This window comes from Rhinatrema bivittatum, chromosome 9 (assembly GCF_901001135.1).
Source record: "Rhinatrema bivittatum chromosome 9, aRhiBiv1.1, whole genome shotgun sequence".
Classification (NCBI taxonomy): domain Eukaryota; kingdom Metazoa; phylum Chordata; class Amphibia; order Gymnophiona; family Rhinatrematidae; genus Rhinatrema; species Rhinatrema bivittatum.
This window is the reverse complement of record NC_042623.1, coordinates 9,992,535-10,011,606: the sequence shown is the minus strand read 5'-3', so window position 1 is coordinate 10,011,606 and position 19,072 is coordinate 9,992,535. Positions and strand designations below refer to the sequence as shown.

At 50.5% G+C, this 19,072-nt stretch overlaps 1 protein-coding gene across 2 annotated transcripts in view; it reads left to right on the top strand.

Annotated features, from left to right (window-relative positions):
* Positions 1 to 19,072, top strand: part of PRPF18 (pre-mRNA processing factor 18) — a 90,616-nt gene that overhangs the window by 33,863 nt on the left and 37,681 nt on the right. For both annotated transcript variants that reach the window (XM_029615575.1, XM_029615576.1), the window contains one exon: positions 2,226 to 2,372. In XM_029615575.1, coding sequence (XP_029471435.1) covers positions 2,226 to 2,372 — 147 coding nt within the window. The remainder of the gene's footprint in view (positions 1 to 2,225; positions 2,373 to 19,072) is intronic.

The window sequence follows — 19,072 nt, the reverse complement described above, 5'->3', positions numbered from 1 at the left end:
ATTTTATTTGAAATTGGGATCCAAGATGTTTACATCTTTTCTGGAATAGAGGGCTTGCAAGTCCATGAGAACTTCTCAGCGTCATTGGTTACCTTCAGGGTTTGGGTCTCTCTCCCACCCTCTCTAATTTGTATGTTTCTCCCCTAGTCACTCTAATACAAAGCTTGGGCTTCAGCAGTTGCATCTACATTGATGATTTTCAGCTTTTGTTCTGTGTCTTTCTGCGATAGCCGTTGGCTTCACTCATCCAGAAAGGTCTAAGGCTATCTGGTTAATTTCTCATTTGCCATCTCCGGTCGTGGTTGGCGCACCCATTTCTTCAGGCGTCCATCTCGATTCTTCATGACATTTTCCCCCATCATGTTTCCACTCTCGTTCAGTGTTCCTACATTTCATTAGACGTCTTGGACCATTTTGACCACTCTCATACTTAGGTTAGATCACTGTAATGCCATCCTCCACGGTCTGACTTCTTACCTCATTCGCACACTTCAGACAGGTGAGAATACAGCTGCAAAAATAGTTTATTGTAAGAAAAAAATACAATCCTGTTACTTACTGCTTAGGGAACGCCACTGGCTTGCAGTTTCATTTCAAGATTGCTGCTTAACCTTCAAAGCTTATCGGTGGGGCACTCCCTCATACCTAGCCGGTCTTCTCATTCCCCATCGGCATTGTAATTGTGGGTGATAACCGTTCCATAAGTTATGACTCAAACTACATATCAATACCGTGTTCACTCTGAATAGCATGAGCTCACGTTGGGGGAGTTATGGGTTTTGAAAAATAATTGCCAGGTTCTTGTGGCCTGGTTTGGTCTCTGTTGGAAACAGGATGCTAAGCTTGATGGACCCTTGGTCTGATCCAGCATGGCAATTTCTTATGTTCTTATGGAGATTTTAATTGCAAGAATAGAAAAATAGAAAAACATTATTCAGAGCAAAACCGGTATTGCTATGTAGTTTGAGTCATAATCTATAGAACGGTTACCCCCACAGTTACAATGCCAGACACCGGAGTTAGGGAGCTATTATTATGCTTCCCCGTGTGGTTGGTTTATATTCCTAAAAACTTACCTTTTCACACAAGGTTTCCCAGAATAGGTTTTGCTTTTGTTCTATCAAATGTTATGACATTCATTGAATTTATTTCTTATATTCGTTTTTAAAGATTGTTTTTATGATTTTTAAATATTAATATTTTCTGATTATAATATTTTGTGTTCTCATTTTCCTTTGTCTCTTATTTGTTTTTATAAATTTTGCTGGTTTTTAAATGTTTTTTAATTTGTACATCACTTTGATTTGCAATTGTAAGAAATGCGATCAATCAAAATCAATAAACCGAATAGCAGTTTGAATGGACAGAAGTTCTCTTCTCAGCCCCAGTATGTGTGTGAGCAGAGTAACATCAGAGCCTGGGGCCTCCAGCTGGAGCTGCCACTGCCGCCTCATTTTTCTTGTTCCTATGTTCAGGGCATGTGCCTGGGTAAAATCTAGCATTTAATATAGAGAATTTTATCTGCAACCAGAACCTTTGGGGAGAGTAACATTGCAGTGAACGCACAAATAGTTACAGGATTCTGACCACTTTTAGAAATGTAAGGGAGCTCATCCGTAGGGGTGCTCTAACATCTGTTTTAAATATTAAAAACACACTTTTACTTTTGCCACTGGATGTGTGGCAAGAAACGATTGCTGTAATACAGCGCCGCAGACCCTCTGGAGCTGTAATACTTGGGTTAGAGCTGCTTTCCTCCTGCCGGGCTGCATTGCAGAGCCTGTGCTCCAGGAGCAGCTCTCTTAGCCTTCAGTAAGAGCTGAAAGGAGGGGACAGAGAGTTCAGGAGCCAGCGCTAGCTCCACAGATTCAGAGAGGGTAACTCCTTCTTAGCTGTTACATGAGGGTTTTCAGGATATCCATAATGAATATGCATGAGGTATGTCTGCATACAGTGAAGGCAGGGCATGCAGATATACCTCGCACACACATTCATTGTGGATATCCTGACAACCAGGCAGGCCCATTTGTGGCACTCCAGGACCGGAGCTGCCTACCCCCACTATTGTTTATTGGCCTGTACTCATCTGAAGTGCTTTTTTAAAAGCCACGGCTTGGATGGTTAGAGACCTGTGCCCTTTTTGGTTCTGATGTGACCAGTGTGTCAGGAGGTGCAGAGCTGATCCAGCCCATATCATTGCCTTTTTTTCCTCATTCTGTACTTAGGGTTTGAGGAATGACCTGAAGGCGGCCCTGGATAAGATTGATCAACAGTATTTGAATGAACTGGTGGCTGGTCAGGAATCAGGCGAGGAGGACACCCAGAATGATCTGAAAGTTCATGAAGAAAACACAACCATTGAAGAACTGGAGGTACAGAGTGGCACAGAATGTCTAGGACAGAAACATTTCACTAGAAAAGGGCCGTGCCTGGGTTCCTGGTCTAATATTTTTATTATAACAGCCACCATTTCATGTTACATTGCTTTTTCAACTTAATATTTCCCTAGTGTGTACCCAGTTGGACTCAGGCCCAATGGGTTATGCTCACCTGCCAGCAGATGGAAACGGAGTCAGGTTTCAAAGCTGACGTCACCCTAGATACACCCCTGCAGTGACCTCAGCCCTCCAGTATTTCTGTCTCCAGCAGATGGTGGATGTGCTTTCCCTATGGGGATTGCTGTACTTTGTGGAAGAAAAAATTCTACACTTAAATTGGAGAAAAAAAATTGAACACCACTCTCCTACAGTGATACCTAAAGGTCCCTCCCCCAGTTGAGAATTCCTGAGGCGATTTCCGAGATCCCTCAGAAGTGTGCCTTGGTCCGGTAGCCAGTTCCCGGAATGGACTTGCAGGAAGCTGAGCGATCTGGTGACTGCCAAAGCCCTCTCCCCCCACAGCCGGAGACAGTTTCTGTACTCAGCCAGTAAGTGCTGAGCCCAGGTAAGTAAAAAAAAAAAAAAAAAAAAAAAAAAGGGATTTACCTCCCGATTCAGAGATATTTGGAGGGGTTTTCGGTAAGACTTCCTCAGGTCTCCTTGCTTGGCAGGCCATACCAACGTTGTTCCCAATCCCATTGGATTAAGGGGAAGTGGGCTTCTGAGCGGGTTGAGTGCCCCCCCCCCCAGGTTGGGCTAGGCTTGGTCGACACACTTCATGATAGGCCATGGCGGCACCATTTTGCGCACGTCTTTGGGCATGTTGTATAGCCCTCCCATAGGACATTGGTACGCACAGTGCATCGGCTCTGCGCATGCACTGCACACACAACTTTGTGCGCGTAAATACACGTACAACCTACTAAGCGCAGAAAACAGGTAATGCCGGGTGCACGGGTTGTGTGTGCTTCTCGCTGTGTCTCGCCTAGGCGCCCAAAATCAGTGCACATAAAGTTTTTAAGCATGAGCCAACAGAACACACAGTTATCGCCGCCAATGGTTCCAGCAGCCAAGAAACATAAGTGCCTTTCTCTCTGCGCTCCTGGATTCCAACTTATGTCAGTACTGTGAGGAAGCTCAGGGAGAATTGGCCTCCCCGGACTTTGCTAAGCCCGGCTCCTCCCATTCAGAGAATGGGTTAGGCACAGCTTTAACTGGAAGTACTCCGGATCTGAGTACATCCGTGACTGTTATCCATGGGAGAGGGAAATTCAGCGGCACCAGCAGTACCTCTTGGATTAGACATGGACCCGTCTACCTTCTCTTGGGTAGAAGTTTTCCAGGGTCTTCAAGCCTTTGTACATGTGCAGTCTGCTACTTCACTTGCCCCATCTGGACGGAACCTCAGCTGGTAAGCCCTCACTCTCCCAGTCCTATCGGCAGTCCTCAAGGCATGCCCTGCCTCATCAAGGGTGTCCCTGGCAGGGACCTGGACAGCACCGATGAAGAGGAGGATATGGATTCCTTGGAAGAAGGCTTAGAACCATATCGGACCATGTTACGGTTTTTTCCATAGAGACGAATTGCCGGCTCTGGTTTCTCAGACCCTGAAGATGCTGGGTATTCCTGGGGCGGACTCTATGATGGAACCAAAGAAGAACCCAATTCTGATTTCCCTACGGAAAGCCTCTTGCTACTTTCCAGTACTGGAAGCCGTTCAGGAGTTGGTTGACCTGAATGAGATGCCCAGAAGCAACTTTTAAATGGGAATGAGCGTTAGAAGCTCTATACCCACTGGATCCGGCAGTGAGAGAGCATTTGCATTTCCCTAAAGTGGATGCACTGGTCTGTGCCATCTCTAAGTGAACAACTATCCCAGTGGAGGGAGGAGAGGCCTTAAAGATGTGCATGATAGACGGATGGAGTCCATCCTTAAACAGGCCTTTGACGCAGTAGCAATGACCTTACAGACTGCTTCTTGTTGTGCCCTGGTAGCTCGTTTGTGCCTACTTTCTCAGGAGTTAATTCCAGAGCTGTTTTGGAACCTACCGCCAGCTCTTTAGCTGACGCGTGCTCAGATCTAGCGCGTACTTTGGCCAGAGGAGTGGCCTCAATGGTGGTGGCCAGAAGACAACTATGGCTGCAGAATTGGTCAGCAGACGCAACCGGCAAGGCAAATTTTACAAAGATGCCCTTTAAAGGATCACTCCTTTTCAGAAGCAAATTGGAAAAGCTGGCCAGTAAATGGGTCGAATCTCCAGTTCCTCAGCTACTAGAAGATAAGAGAAAGCAGTTATAGCACCACTCGCCTAGGGGTCGATCCAGGGGCTCCCAACGCTTTCGCCCCTATAGAAACTTGACATTTCAGAGGTCTCTGCCCTTTGAGAGGTCTCAATCCTTTCGTAGTCGACAGTCCAAGAGAGGAGCAGGCTCGGGTTCAGTTTCATCCTGAATCCCTCAATAAAATTTTGCTGACCCACCCTCAGAACGAGGGGAGAGAGGGGGTTGACTGTCCCTCTTCTACCAGTGGTGGGTTGAGATCAATTCGGACAAATTGGTACTGGCGGTCATAGGAGAAGGATATGCGCTGGAATTTCTCAGCACTCCTCGGGACATATTCATGATGTCTCCTTGCCACTCCCAGCACAAGAAGCAGGCAGTGGAGCCTACTCTTTAAGGCTCCTCAGGGTGAGGGCTATAATCCAAGTACCTGTGTCTCAGGAAAATACGGGGCTTTATTCCATCTATTTCATCGTAACCAAGAAGGAAGGTTCCTTTCGCCCCATTCTAGACCTCAAGAGTGTCAACAGACATCTACAAGTGAATGAATGATTTCTGCATGGAAACCATATGCTCCATGATAATGGCCATACAATTGAGAGAGTTCTTAACCTCCCTGGACCTATCTGAGGCCTACCTAAATATTCCAATCCATCAAGAACACAGTTTCCTACGCTTTGTGGTACTGGGTCGACAGTATCAGTTCCAGGCACTGCCCTTTGGCCTAGCCACCACCCCCAGAATGTTTACCAGGATTCTGGTGGTCGTAGCGGCAGCATTGAAAAAAGAGGGAATACTGACGCACCCGTATTTGGACGACGGGTTAATCTGGGCCAAGTCCATAGAACAGCGTCTCCTGGTAACCAGCAAGGTGACCACTTTGCTTCAGGAAAGTGGCTGGGTCATAAACCTGGGCAAGAGCAGTCTTAAGCCTTCCCAGTCCTTGGAATATCTGGGAGACTGGATCGACTCCAAGCAGGGCAAGGTCTTCCAACCATGCAGATAAGGAAGTTGATGTCCCACATACGTCATTTGATGAGCACGATACAAACGACGGTGTGGAGCTATCTCCAAGTCCTCTGTTTGATGGCAGCAACCCTGGAAGTAGTGCCATCTGTGAGGGCACTCATGCGACCACTAGAGCACTCACTACTGTCATGCTGGAACCCGCAGTCTCAAGACTATTTGATTTGCCTCCACTTACCGATGGGAGTATGCTCTCGGCTCCAGTGGTGGCTGCAGGAAGCTCATCTGAGCAGGGGTGTACCCCTGTCCTCCCTGAACTGGCTGGTCTTTGCAACAGATGTGAGCCTCCACGGCTAGAGAGCTCACTGGGGCTAGAGAGCCTCCAGGGCTAGAGAGCTCACCATTCTTGCCTCCATTAACCAGCTCCTCACTGACATGCACTTATCCCTCAACCCCCAAAAAACTGAACTCCTTCTCACTTCTTCCAAACATTCATCAACACCCATACCCTCTACCCTCTCCTCTACCACTTTCCCATCCAATACACGAAACCTGGGTGTTATACTTGATAACAAACTCAACTTCAAACCTTACATCAAATCTATCCTCAGTAACTGCTATTTCAAACTTCAAACCCTTAAAAAACTCTAACCCTTTCTATATTTCTCTGATTTCCGTACTGTACTCCAATCTATTATTTTTTCGAAAATTGATTACTGCAACTCTATCCTCCTTGGCCTTCCTGCCACCTACATCAAACCTTTACAACTCCTTCAGAACGCCACCGCACGCATCCTCACAAATGCCAAAAAGAAAGACCACATCACTCCCACTCTTGTTGATCTCCACTGGCTTCCCATTCAATCACGCATCATATACAAAACTCTTACCCTCATTCACAAAAGCATCACCAACGAACATTGCAACTGGATAAACCCACCGTTCCTACCTCTCACCTCCACAAGCCAACCCGTTCCTCCCTACGTGGAACTCTAGTTTCCCCCTCTATAAAACCTACTAGACTTATCTCCACAACCAACAGAGCCCTTTCTCTCGCCGGCCCCACCCTTTGGAACGCCATGCCTCTAGACCTACGCACTGAAACCTCCACACCCATTTTCAAAAAGAAACTCAAAACCTGGCTCTTCCTCCAAGCCTACCCCCTTTCATCCTCGCCTACTGACCCTCCCCCTCTTTGACCTACTTCTAACATCTACCCTCTCTAGCCCTTTTCCCGTCTTCTTTCCCCCAAACAAGAACCTGCAATACCTACAAAAGCATCATGGAACTCTGTATCTAACCTTCTCCTGTTTGTTATTGTTTTTTACTCTCTCCCCGCTCCCAACCTATGTTACTCCCAGTTGAATCCCTCCTACTAATTTATCTAGCCTTTGCTTTGTTACTGCGTCTTATTGTTCTCTGTTCTTTGTAAAGGCAATGCCTATATATACATTGGTTAGTAAGTTACTTGTAAACCGACACGATGTGCAAACGGTTGTCGGTATATAAAACTGTTTAAATAAAAGAAAATAAATAAATAAACTGTCAGGAACTGATGGCCCAGAGACGTTGGACCGAGGAAGAGGCCCTCTGAAACATCAACCGCCTGGAAGCCCGAGCAGTCAGATTGGCGTGTCTACAATTCAGCCTCAGACTCCAGGGTCAAGCGGTCTGCGTAATGTCAGACAATGCAATGACTGTAGCCCACATCAACCGCCAAGATGGCACCAATAGCCAGCAAGTGTCAAAGGAGATAAATCTCTTTATGGAGTGTGTAGAAATACATCTACAGATGATCTCAGCCTCCCACATCACAGGAAAAGACAATGTCCATGCAGACTTTCTAAGCAGGGAGAGTCTGGATCCAGGAGAGTGGGGGTTGTCGGCCAAAGTCTTTCAGCTGATAGTAAATCCCTGGGCTTTCCCATCCATCAACCTGCTAGCCACATCCCAAAATGCAAAGGTTCCCCAATTCTTCAGTCTCAGAAGAGATCATTGGTCCCCAGGGATCGACGCTGGAAGAAAGGTTGCAATACACCTTCCCCTGCTGGGCAGGGTCAGTCACAGAATTGAGCACCACAGGGGATTAGTCCTACTGGTAGCTCCAGATTGGCCCAGACATCCGTGGTATGTGGACATGCAGAGACTCCTGGTGGAGACCCCACCCCTGTGCCTCCCACCGCACAGGGACCTGCTACAGCACGGATCGGTCCTTCATGAGGATCTGACTCTATTCTGTCTTACGATCTGTCTTACGGGCTGGCCCTTGAGAGGGCTCAACTGATGAAGCGAGGATTTTCAGCGGCAGTAATTGCCACGTTACTCCGCGCGCGGAAGTTCTCTACATACCCTAGTGTATTTGTGGGTCTGGATGAGGCCTGGTGCGAGGAATGCGGTGTTTCTCCTCAGACGGTCAAAATCCCACTATTTCTGGAATTTTTGCAGGACGGCTTGAATAAAGGTTTGACCCTTAACTCCTTGAAAGTCCAGGTAGCGGCGCTCCTGTTTCAGGGACGAGGTGAGCGGAATCTACCTGTCAGCTCATCCAGACATGGCCTGTTTTCTGAAAGGGGTGAAGAACCTCCAACCACCCCTGTGGAATCTTAATCTAGTATTGGAGTTTTTGGCAGGGCTGTGCAGTCTTTCCTTGCATTTATTAACCTTGAAAACGGTGTTCCTGGTGGCTATATGCTCGGCACGTTGCATCTCTGAACTGCAGGCATTGTGTCGGGAACCGTTCCGGATGACTCCTGGAGCGTTACAGCTTTGTACCGTTCCATCCTTCTTGCCCAAAGTAATCTGAGTTCCATTTGAATCAATCCTTTTCGTTGCCATCCCTAGATAAGCAGAAAGATGCGGAAGAATTCTGCCTCCTCCGTTATTTGAATGTCAGTAGGCTTTTGGTGCAATATCTGGAAGCTTCAGAATTGGTCCGAAAGATGGACTGCCTGTTTGTTTGTCCTTCACGGTGGAAGGAAGCAGGGCGAACCAGTTTAGCGGCTACCAATGCTCACTGGATTAAGGAAGTGGTCACGGGAGCCTATGTGGAGGCAGGAAAGCCATGACCTTCTCAGGTTAAAGCATTCACTAGGACTCAGGCAGTCTCATGGGCGGAAGCGAGACTGCTGTGTCCCGTCGATATCTGCCGAGCGGCGACGTGCTCCTCCTTACACACCTTCTCCAGTTTCTATCGCCTAGTTGTTCAGGCCCGGGAGGACATAGCCTTTGCAAGGATTGCAGGTAGCCTTCCGCCCTGATCGGGAGTAGCTTTTGTACATCCCATTGGTCCTGCGTCCATCTGTCTGCACGCTAGGAGTTGGAGAAATTACTTACCTGATAATTTCGTTTTACTTAGTGTAGACAGATGGACTCAACATCCCGCCCATGGCTGCTGAAGAATGGTGCCAAGGATTCGCCCATGTAGTGGATATCTATTCCAAGAGGTTAGGGGTAATCCATCATCCAGTCCCTAGATCAGGGCATCTATATTCTTACTGGGATTCGGTGTTTGGTTGAGGATCGTTATGGTTATCCATTTTTAATCAAGTTTTTTCAATAGTATGTCCTCATTGGCTTTTGAAGAGAATACTGAATGGCTGAGGTCACTGCAGGGGGTATCTAGGGTGACGTCAGCTTTGAAACCTGACTCCGTCTTCCTCTGCTGGCAGGGGAGCATAACCCATTGGTCCTGAGTCCATCTGTCTACACTAAGGAAAACGAAATTGTCAGGTAAGTAATTTCTCCAGTTAATTAAATCCAGCAATAGTTAATGCATAAAACGATTCACGTTTATTTATATTCAGCGGTCTGTTATACCCTCCTTGTCCTTCCTTCCCCTCTCTGCCTTAAATATTATCTTAAATCATCTTCACAAGACCCTACCTCACCCTAATCCAAGATAATTCAAGGTATCTTGTCATAGTTATTTTTTTTTTAATTTGATTTATTTTCAGTCTTTTAGGCACCTCAAAGCGGATTACATTCTGGTACTGTATTTCCCTGTACCCAGAGGGCTCACAACCTGACAAGCCGGTTCTGTAAAGTGCGCACTTTTTATCACTGGCTTGGCCACGTGTTTGAGGGGCGTCTGTTACCCCTTGTACTGTACGGGGTTTAGTGCCTCAAACACGTGGCCAAGCTCCCTGAAAACTAATAGCGCTGATCACATGCAAATGCTTGTTGATGAGACTATTATTAGTTAATCACCCGGGATAGTGAAAGGAAAATGTGCGGCCAATCCGCACATTTTACGCTCTTAAAGGGCAGGCGTTAATTTAGGAGCAACCCAGGGAAGTGCACAGAAAAGCAGTATTTTCTGCTTTTCTGTACACCCTCCGACTTAATATCCTAGCGATATTAAGTCGGAGGAACCAAAAATGGAAAACACAAAATTTAAAAAAAAATCTGCCCACTGGTCCGGTTAGGAGAGCAGACGCTCAATTTTACCTGCGTCTGTTTTCCTATCCGGAGGTTGTCAGCGGGTTGGGAAAACAGACGCTCGTAAAATTGAGCGTCAGTTTCCTGAACCCGCTGACAGAGCCAACTCTCCTGGGCCAAGGAGGCGCTAAGGGCGCGTAATCATCCCTGGCGCCTCCTTTTAGTGCGACCCCCCCCCCCCCTCGTTTAAATATCTGATCTCGCGCCCAGGAGAGGTGGCTGGGCGCGTGTCGGGAGAGCTTGGAGCGCGCATTCTCCCACTCTTCTTACTGAATCGGCCTGTGAGCTTGTACCTGAGGCAATGGAGGGTGAAGTGACTTGGCCAGGGTCACAAGGAGTGGCCAGACAAAACAGCCAGGCCAGCATATTGCATGAAAGGGTAAAGCCATGTCACTTGTGTCATTACCCATTCCCTGTACGTACCAGGATCAGTCCAGACTGCTGGGTTATGCCTCCCGTCCAGCAGATGGAGTCAGAGAGAAACTGAAAAGGCACCACTGATATACCCTGGTGCGCCCCCTGCGATCCTCCAGTATATCTCTGACTCCAGCAGATGAGAGAGCATAACCTTGCGGTCCTGATCTCCTGTAAATTGAATTGTGAAGGGATTTCCCTATCAGGTTTGACTTAATATAGAGGAGAAATCCTGTGACTAGATCAGTTAGTGATTTGTACCTAATTTGGTAATAATAAGTGGAGCCATAGCAGGCCAGGCAGGGCACTGCCCTACAGCCTTTTCCCGGGGTTTTTTTCAGTCTTACCCAGTGAGAGGAGGGGAGGATTAATCGGTGGGCCGGTCACTCTCCCTATCCGCCTCCTGAGAAGTTTCATTCCTCGGAGAAGAAAGTTCAGTCGGGTGTGCTACACCCCCTGCAGGCTCCACCAGCCACTTGTCTGTGAGGTACTTTAGCTGCCGGTGGCAGTGCTATTAAAAAAAAAAATAAATAAATAAAATTTAAAAACGAGGTAATTGTGTCCACTGCCTGCGTTCCTCACTGTGGTCTCCGGAAGGGGTGGCTTGTCACCCAGCCCTTACTCGCGCCGTTTTTTGGTGTTAAAAAAAAAACAAAAAAAAACCATGCCCCGAGGCACTGTTTGTACGGCATGTGGGGAGCCGGGCCGTCGGCTCTCCCGCGAGGGCCTTTGCTCCCGGTGCCTTCCCGGGGGTGAGGGTTCCTCGCGGGGGTCAGCCGCGGCCGGGAGCTCCCCTTCCCCGCGGCGTGGGGCACGGCCAGCGTCGGCCAAATCTCGGCAGTCCACGCTGCCGATACCGGGGGCGGCGGCCATTTTAGAAAATTCGGCGGCCATTTTAAATGACTCGGATCGCGATGCGGTTTCGTCAGAAGAAGGGGATGACTCCCCCCCCCCTGTCCCCACTGGATCTTAGCCCCCACGGGTTACCAGGGCCTGTTAATTTGCCACCTGTGGGAGCAAAAGGAGGTTCTTTGAAGAGGCCTCATCCCTTTTCCTCACAATTTGTACTTTTGCTCCACAAGGCTTATATGGAGGCCGAAGCGGAATGGGAGCAGGGTACTCCTGCCCCAGATAAACGGGGGAGACTTTCTACTGGTCTCTTTGACTTGGGGGATGCAGCCCCGGCTCCTCCTCAACCTCCGCAGCAGGCTGCTCCAGCTCCTTCGGCTCCCCCTCCAAAACCTCCTCAGCATGTAGCTCCGGCCCCCCTTTCACAGGATCTGTCCACGCCGGATCCTGATATGGATGTAGGGGGTACGGACCCGGTTGAGGGGGATGATCCTCAGATACTCCGCTTATTTCATAAGGAAGAACTGGATCCCTTGATTGCCCATGTTCTTCGGGAACTAAAGATTCCAGTACCCCAGGTTGACTCCAATTCCCAGCCAGGGGATTTTGAATTAGACGGGCTCCGCACGCCTGCGCATGCCTTTCCTTTTCATAATAAACTGTTTCAGCTTGTATCCCGGGAATGGGATAATCCGGAGGCAACTCTTAGGGTCGGCCGCGCTATGGATAAGCTTTACCCTCTCCCTGCGGATTCCTTGGAGCTCCTTAGGGTGCCAAGGGTGGATTCGGCGGTCACTGCCATGGCTAAACATACCACCATTCCCGTAACAGGGGGTACGGCCCTTAAGGATCTTCAGGATCGGAAGCTGGAGACGTTGCTTAAGCGCATCTTTGAGGTTTCGGCTTTGGGAGTACGGGCGGCCGTTTGCAGCTGCATGGTACAAAGGGCTACCCTTCGTTGGGTACAACAGATGTTGACATCTCAAGATCTGCCTCCGGATGAAGCAGAGCAAGCAAACCGTATAGAATCCGCGGTGGCTTACGCCGCGGATGCCTTTTATGACCTCCTCCGCACTTCGGCCCGGTCTATGTCTTCGGCTGTGTCGGCACGGAGGTTACTCTGGCTGCGTCATTGGGCGGCGGACTCTTCCTCCAAGGCCCAACTCGGTTCCTTTCCCTTTCGGGGCAAGTTGTTATTTGGCACCGAGTTAGAAGACCTTATCCGATCTTTGGGGGAGAATAAAGTGTTTAAGTTGCCAGAGGACAAGCCTAGATTTTTTCGCCCTTCGGGTACCTTCCGCGGACGGTTTCGCGGGCAACGCCGTTTTCGCTCGGGAAGGGGGTCCTCTTTTGCTACCCGACAGCCGTCTCCGCGTTCCCAGTCATGGACTCCTTCCTTTCGTGGTAGAAGGCCGGCACGCGCAGGGGCGTCTCATACCTTCGCCACCTCTAAGGCGGCTCAATGAAGGGACGCCGGTCCATTCCTCCGTCCCGGAGGTAGGAGGACGACTCTCTTACTTTCGGGAGGAATGGGCCACAATTACCTCAGACCAATGGGTCCTCGACATTATATCTCACGGCTACGCCCTAGATTTTGCAAGGCCCCTGCGCGATTTGTTCCTTATCTCTCCCAGTGGTTCTCAGGTAAAGCAACAGCGAATTGCTCAGACCCTGGAGCGATTGCAGGCGCTGGGTGCAAACGCACGGGCCGTTATTCCATCTATTTCATCGTTCCCAAGAAGGAGGGCACATTTCGGCCAATTCTGGATCTCAAGCGAGTCAACAGGGCGTTGCGCATACCGCGGTTTCGGATGGAGACCCTGCGCTCGGTCATAGCGGCAGTACACAAAGGCGAGTATTTGGCTTCCTTAGATCTCACGGAGGCTTACTTGCACATAGGGATACAAGAGTTCCATCAAAGATTTCTGCGCTTTATGGTCCTGGGATCTCACTTCCAGTTTTGTGCTCTTCCGTTCGGTCTGGCGACAGCTCCGAGGGTGTTCACCAAGGTAATGGTGGTGGTGGCGGCGAGTCTTCGGAGAGACGGAGTGTTGGTACACCCGTATTTGGACGATTGGCTCATCCGAGCAAAATCGCGACGTCTCTGCGAAGATGCGATTCAGGCAGTCCTTCACCGGCTCCACTCCTTGGGGTGGGTGGTCAATTACACCAAGAGCCATCTGATCCCCTCCCAGAATTTGGAATTTCTGGGCGCCTCGTTCGATACGAAAGTGGGAAAGGTTTCTCTCCCACAGGCAAGGATGGAGCGTCTGATGGCGCACGTTCGCCGTCTCCTCGCTCTTCCCCTGCCTGTGGTATGGGATTACTTACAGGTTCTTGGATATATGGCATCCACACTGGATTTGGTTCCGTGGTCATTTGCGCATATGCGGCCGCTACAGAGGGCGCTTCTGTCTCGTTGGGACCCCAAATCGGAAGAGTTTCAGATACCTTTGCCACTCTTACCCCCAGCGAGGACCAGTCTACAATGGTGGTTGGATCCGGTCCACTTGCTCCAAGGCACCGATTTGGATCCGCCTCAATGGATCATTGTCACGACCGATGCCAGTCTGACGGGCTGGGGAGCAGTCTGTCAGTCTCAGTCCGCTCAGGGACGTTGGACGCCTCCTCAGACCAAGTGGTCGATCAATCGTTTGGAAACAAGGGCGGTTCGCCTAGCATTACAGCACTTTCTGCCTTTGATTCGGGACAGAGCAGTTCGGGTTCTGTCCGACAACGCAACCACGGTAGCGTATATAAATCGGCAAGGCAGTACACGGAGTCTACCGGTAGCAACCGAAGCCAGCCAGTTGATGGTGTGGGCAGAGCAGCACCTGTCTCGGATTGCGGCGTCCCACATCGCAGGCGTCGACAACGTTCAAGCAGACTATCTCAGCCGGCAACGACTAGACCCGGGAGAGTGGGAACTATCTCCCGAGGCACTCAGACTCATCTGTCGCCGGTGGGGAACTCCCCGGTTGGACCTCATGGCAACTCGTTTGAATGCCAAGGCAGCTCGCTTCTTCAGTCGCAGAAGGGAACACGGGTCGGAGGGCGTAGACGCGCTAGCTCTTCCCTGGCCTGCGCACGTTCTTCTGTATGTGTTTCCACCGTGGCCGTTGGTGGGGAAAATATTGCGTCGCATAGAATCCCACACGGGACCCGTCATTCTCGTAGCTCCGGAGTGGCCGAGGAGGCCGTGGTTCGCCGACCTCATCAATCTAGCGGTGGACGGCCCCTTGCGGCTCGGTCATCTGCCTCGACTCCTTCGGCAGGGTCCAGTATTTTTCGACCAGGCCGATCGCTTTTGTCTAGCGGCTTGGCTTATGAGAGGCGGCAATTGAGAAGGAAAGGATATTCCGAGTCGGTCATTACTACTCTTCTGCAGGCTCGTAAGCCCTCTACCTCGGTTGCTTATGTCAGGGTATGGAAGGTTTTTGACTCCTGGTGTCAGGGTCTGGAAGTGCCGTCGCGGAAGGCTACGGTGTCTCATATTCTGACTTTTTTGCAAGAGGGTCTAAAGAAGGGTTTATCCTATAATTCTCTGCGTGTGCAGGTAGCGGCCTTAGGCTGTTACCGCGGTAAACTTGACGGAGTTTCCATTGCCATGCATCCGGACGTTGCACGATTTTTAAAGGGAGTTAAACATTTGCGACCCCCGGTGCGACCTATCTGTCCTTCTTGGAGTTTAAATTTGGTTCTCCGGGGTCTTTGTACTTCTCCGTTTGAGCCTCTACGAAGGGCTACTCTCAAGGATCTCACTCTCAAAACTGTTTTTCTCGTCGCTATTTGTTCAGCTCGCCGAATCTCGGAACTTCAGGCGTTGTCTTGTAGGGAACCTTTTCTCCGTATTTCTAATTCGGGGGTTTCTCTACGTACCGTTCCTTCGTTTTTGCCTAAGGTAGTTTCCGCCTTTCACGTCAACCAGACGGTGGACCTACTGGCATTTGCGGTGGACGGGGCTGAGGCGTCGCGGCAACCGGAACTTCGCAAGTTGGATGTTCGAAGGACGCTCTTGCGGTACCTGGACGTTACCAACCCCTTTCGGTTGTCTGATCATCTGTTTGTCTTGTGGGGTGGTCCAAAGAAGGGAAATAAAGCTTCAAAAACTACGATTGCACGCTGGTTGAAAGAGGCGATTGTGTCTACTTACATTTCCCAAGGTCGCGCCATTCCGGAGGGTCTTAAGGCTCATTCTCTGCGCTCCCAGGCGGCGTCGTGGGCAGAGAGTGGGTTTATTTCCTCGCAGGAAATTTGCCGAGCGGCTACTTGGAAGACATAGCACACCTTTGCGAGATATTACCGTTTGGACGTGCGCGCTCTGACGGTGGACTCATTCGGCAGTGGTGTGCTTCGTGCGGGACTGTCAGGGTCCCACCCCGTTTAGGGCAGCTTGGGTACTTCCCAGCAGTCTGGACTGATCCTGGTACGTACAGGGAAAGGAAAATTAGGACTTACCTGATAATTTTCATTCCTGTAGTACCAAGGATCAGTCCAGACGCCCGCCCATTTCAGTGAAGAGTGTAGAGTCCCGCAACTGTTGTTTTTTCGTGTTTTTCGGGTTCTGTTTTTTACGGGCACTTGCTTGGTTTCATGGTTTCCTCGTTTTTTCCACATGTTCATATACGTTTCATCTTTATATTGAGCTAGTCACAGAATTTGCCATTGTTTTCTAATTTCATACTGCTTTGTTATGGATTATACTGGAGGATCGCAGGGGGCGCACCAGGGTATATCAGTGGTGCCTTTTCAGTTTCTCTCTGACTCCATCTGCTGGACGGGAGGCATAACCCAGCAGTCTGGACTGATCCTTGGTACTACAGGAATGAAAATTATCAGGTAAGTCCTAATTTTCCTCTCTGCACAGAAATGAATTCAGCTCTGTCTTTAACCGGGCGAGTATTTAAAGCATTGCATGAGTTTTGGGTGTCGTATTCACAGGAACGTCTGCCAGCTTTGTCCTTTGCTGCATTTGTATTCTCCACATCCTCCAATAGCGAGCCCCTGTGCATCTTGACCTTCAGAAGACCTTTTCACAGAAAAGTAGCTTTAAAGGAAAATTAGTTTCTTACCTGATAATTTTCGTTCCTGTAGTACCAAGGATCAGTCCAGGACACCTGGGTTGTGACTCCGCACCAGTAGATGGAGACAGACTAAAACTTATATGCCCCTGTGTCAGTCACAGCCCCTCAGTCATACGGAATGTCAAAGTAGAACACAACCAGAGAACTAAACTAGCTATAAACCGCTAATAGAACGGGGAAAGAAATACCCCTCCTGGAAACGGACTCTCCAATCGAGAGAGCCAAACAAGCGGAACAGAGTAATTCAGAACAAAGAGCGGACTCTCCATTACTTCAGCGCAGCACTGCGGGCGGGATCCTGGACTGATCCTTGGTACTACAGGAACGAAAATTATCAGGTAAGAAACTAATTTTCCTTTCCCTGTACGTACCAGGATCAGTCCAGGACACCTGGGATGTACCAGAGCAAACCTACTGAGGGTGGGAAGCAGAGAGTCCCGCTCTGAGACCCCTCTCTCCAAAACCCCTGGAATCGGTAGCCCGGACATCCAACCGGTAATGCCGGATAAAAGTATGCAACGACCTCCAGGTAGCCGCCCTGCAAATCTCTTGAGGCGACACCGGAGAAGCTTCCGCCCAAGACGCCGCTTGAGATCGAGGCGAGTGAGCCCGCAGCCCCACAGGAAGCGGTTTTCCCCGCACCAAGGACGCCGAACCAATGGCCTCCTGGAGCCAACGGGCGATCGTCGTGCGTGACGCTGCGGCTCCTTTCTTTGGACCAGAGAACAGAACCAACAGATGATCCGTAACCCGAAACGGATTAGTAACCTCCAGGTATCGAAGGAGGAATCTCCGCACGTCAAGCTTCCGTAATTCCCTCGCTTCTGGAACAGAGGAGCGGGCAGCTCTACCGAGTGATTCATGTGAAAAAACGACACCCCTTTCGTTAGAAAGGAAGGAACCGTCCACAAAGACACTCCGGAATCGGAAATACGCAAGAAAGTACCCTACAGGACAGGGCCTGTAACTCGGAAACCCGCCGTGCCGAGGCAATCGCCACCAAGAACGCCGTTTTTTTTTTTTTTTTTTAAAGCGAGATCCTTAAAAGTTGCGCGTTTCAAGGGCTCAAACGGCGCTGCGCATAGAGTGGAAAGAACCCCATTGAGGTTCCAAGACGGACAAGGGAGACGTAATGGGGGCGAAGGTGCTTAGCACCCCGAAGGAAACGAGAAATATCCGGGTGAAGAGCCAGGGACGTACCACGGACCTCACCGCACAAACAACCAAGCGCCGCCACTTGGACCCGTAGAGAACTGCACGCCAGACATTTGGCCAGACCTGCCTGGAGGAACGCCAGAACGTCGGAGACAGAAGCCGAAGTGGGAACCACCCCACGCTGCACACACCAGTCCTCAAAGACCACCCAGACACGGACATAAGCCAGAGACGTCGACTGCTTCCTGGAACGCAGCAGCGTGGCTACCAACGCATCTGAGTAACCTGTTCTCTTCAGCCGATTCCTCTCAAAAGCCATGCTGCGAGACCGGAGTGATCCGCATCCTCCAAACAGACGGGGCCCCGATGGAGCAAGCCCGCCATTCCTTGGAGCCGAAGGGGTGCCGCTACAGCCAGTTGGACGAGGCCTGCGAACCACGGCCGGCGCGGCCACTCCGGTGCTAACAAGATTACGGTGGCCGGGTGCAACTCTATGCGCCGTAGAACCTTGCCGATCATCGGCCACGGGGGAAACACGTAGAGCAGCATATCCGTCGGCCAGGGAAACACCAACGCATCGACGCCTTCCGCCCCCCGTTCTCGCCGTCGAATGTAAAACCGCGGGGCCTTCGCGTTGTGCCACGTGGCCATCAGATCCATGTGGGGCACACTCCACGTTTCGCAAATGAGAAGAAACGCTTCGTCCCCCAGCTCCCACTCTCCGGGATCCAGGTGATGACGGCTGAGAAATCCGCCTGAACGTTGTCGACTCCCGCCATGTGAGATGCTGCTACGTTGCTGAGATGTAGCTCCCACCAGGCCATCAAGCGCTGAGCCTCCTCCGCCACCTGGGGGCTCCTGGTCCCGCCCTGGCGGTTGATGTATGCCACGGTGGTCGCATTGTCCGATAGCACTCGGACTGCCTTTCCCCGCAGCAACGGTAGGAAGGCTTGCAGGGCCAGATGGACCGCTCTGGTCTCTAGGCGATTGATAGACCACTGGGCTTGCGACGCTGACCATAGGCCTTGGACCGAGCTCCCCAGGCAGACCGCTCCCCAACCGGAGAGGCTGGCATCCGTGGTCACCACTGTCCAATTGGGCACCCGAAGAGAGACTCCAGAGGACAGACAACTGGGATCCAGCCACCAGAGCAGGCTGGACCTCGCGTGGCCCGCTAGAGGAAGCGGTAGATGGAATCCCTCCGAGACCGGCTTCCAGCGGGATAGTAAGGATGACTGTAAAGGTCGCAGATGAGCGAACGCCCAGGGAAGCAGCGCCAGTGTTGAAGCCATAGGCCCTAGGACCGTAAGGTAGTCGCAGACCCGCGGTTGGCGGAGAGACAATAAGCGCCGTACTTGGGCTTGCAGTTTGCACACCCGGTCGTGCGACAGGAACACCGTGCCCTGCTTCGTGTCGAAAACAGCTCCCAGATATTCCAAGGTCTGCGTGGGTGTCAGATGACTCTTGCTGAAGTTGACCACCCATCCTAGGGACTGCAGAAGAAGTAGG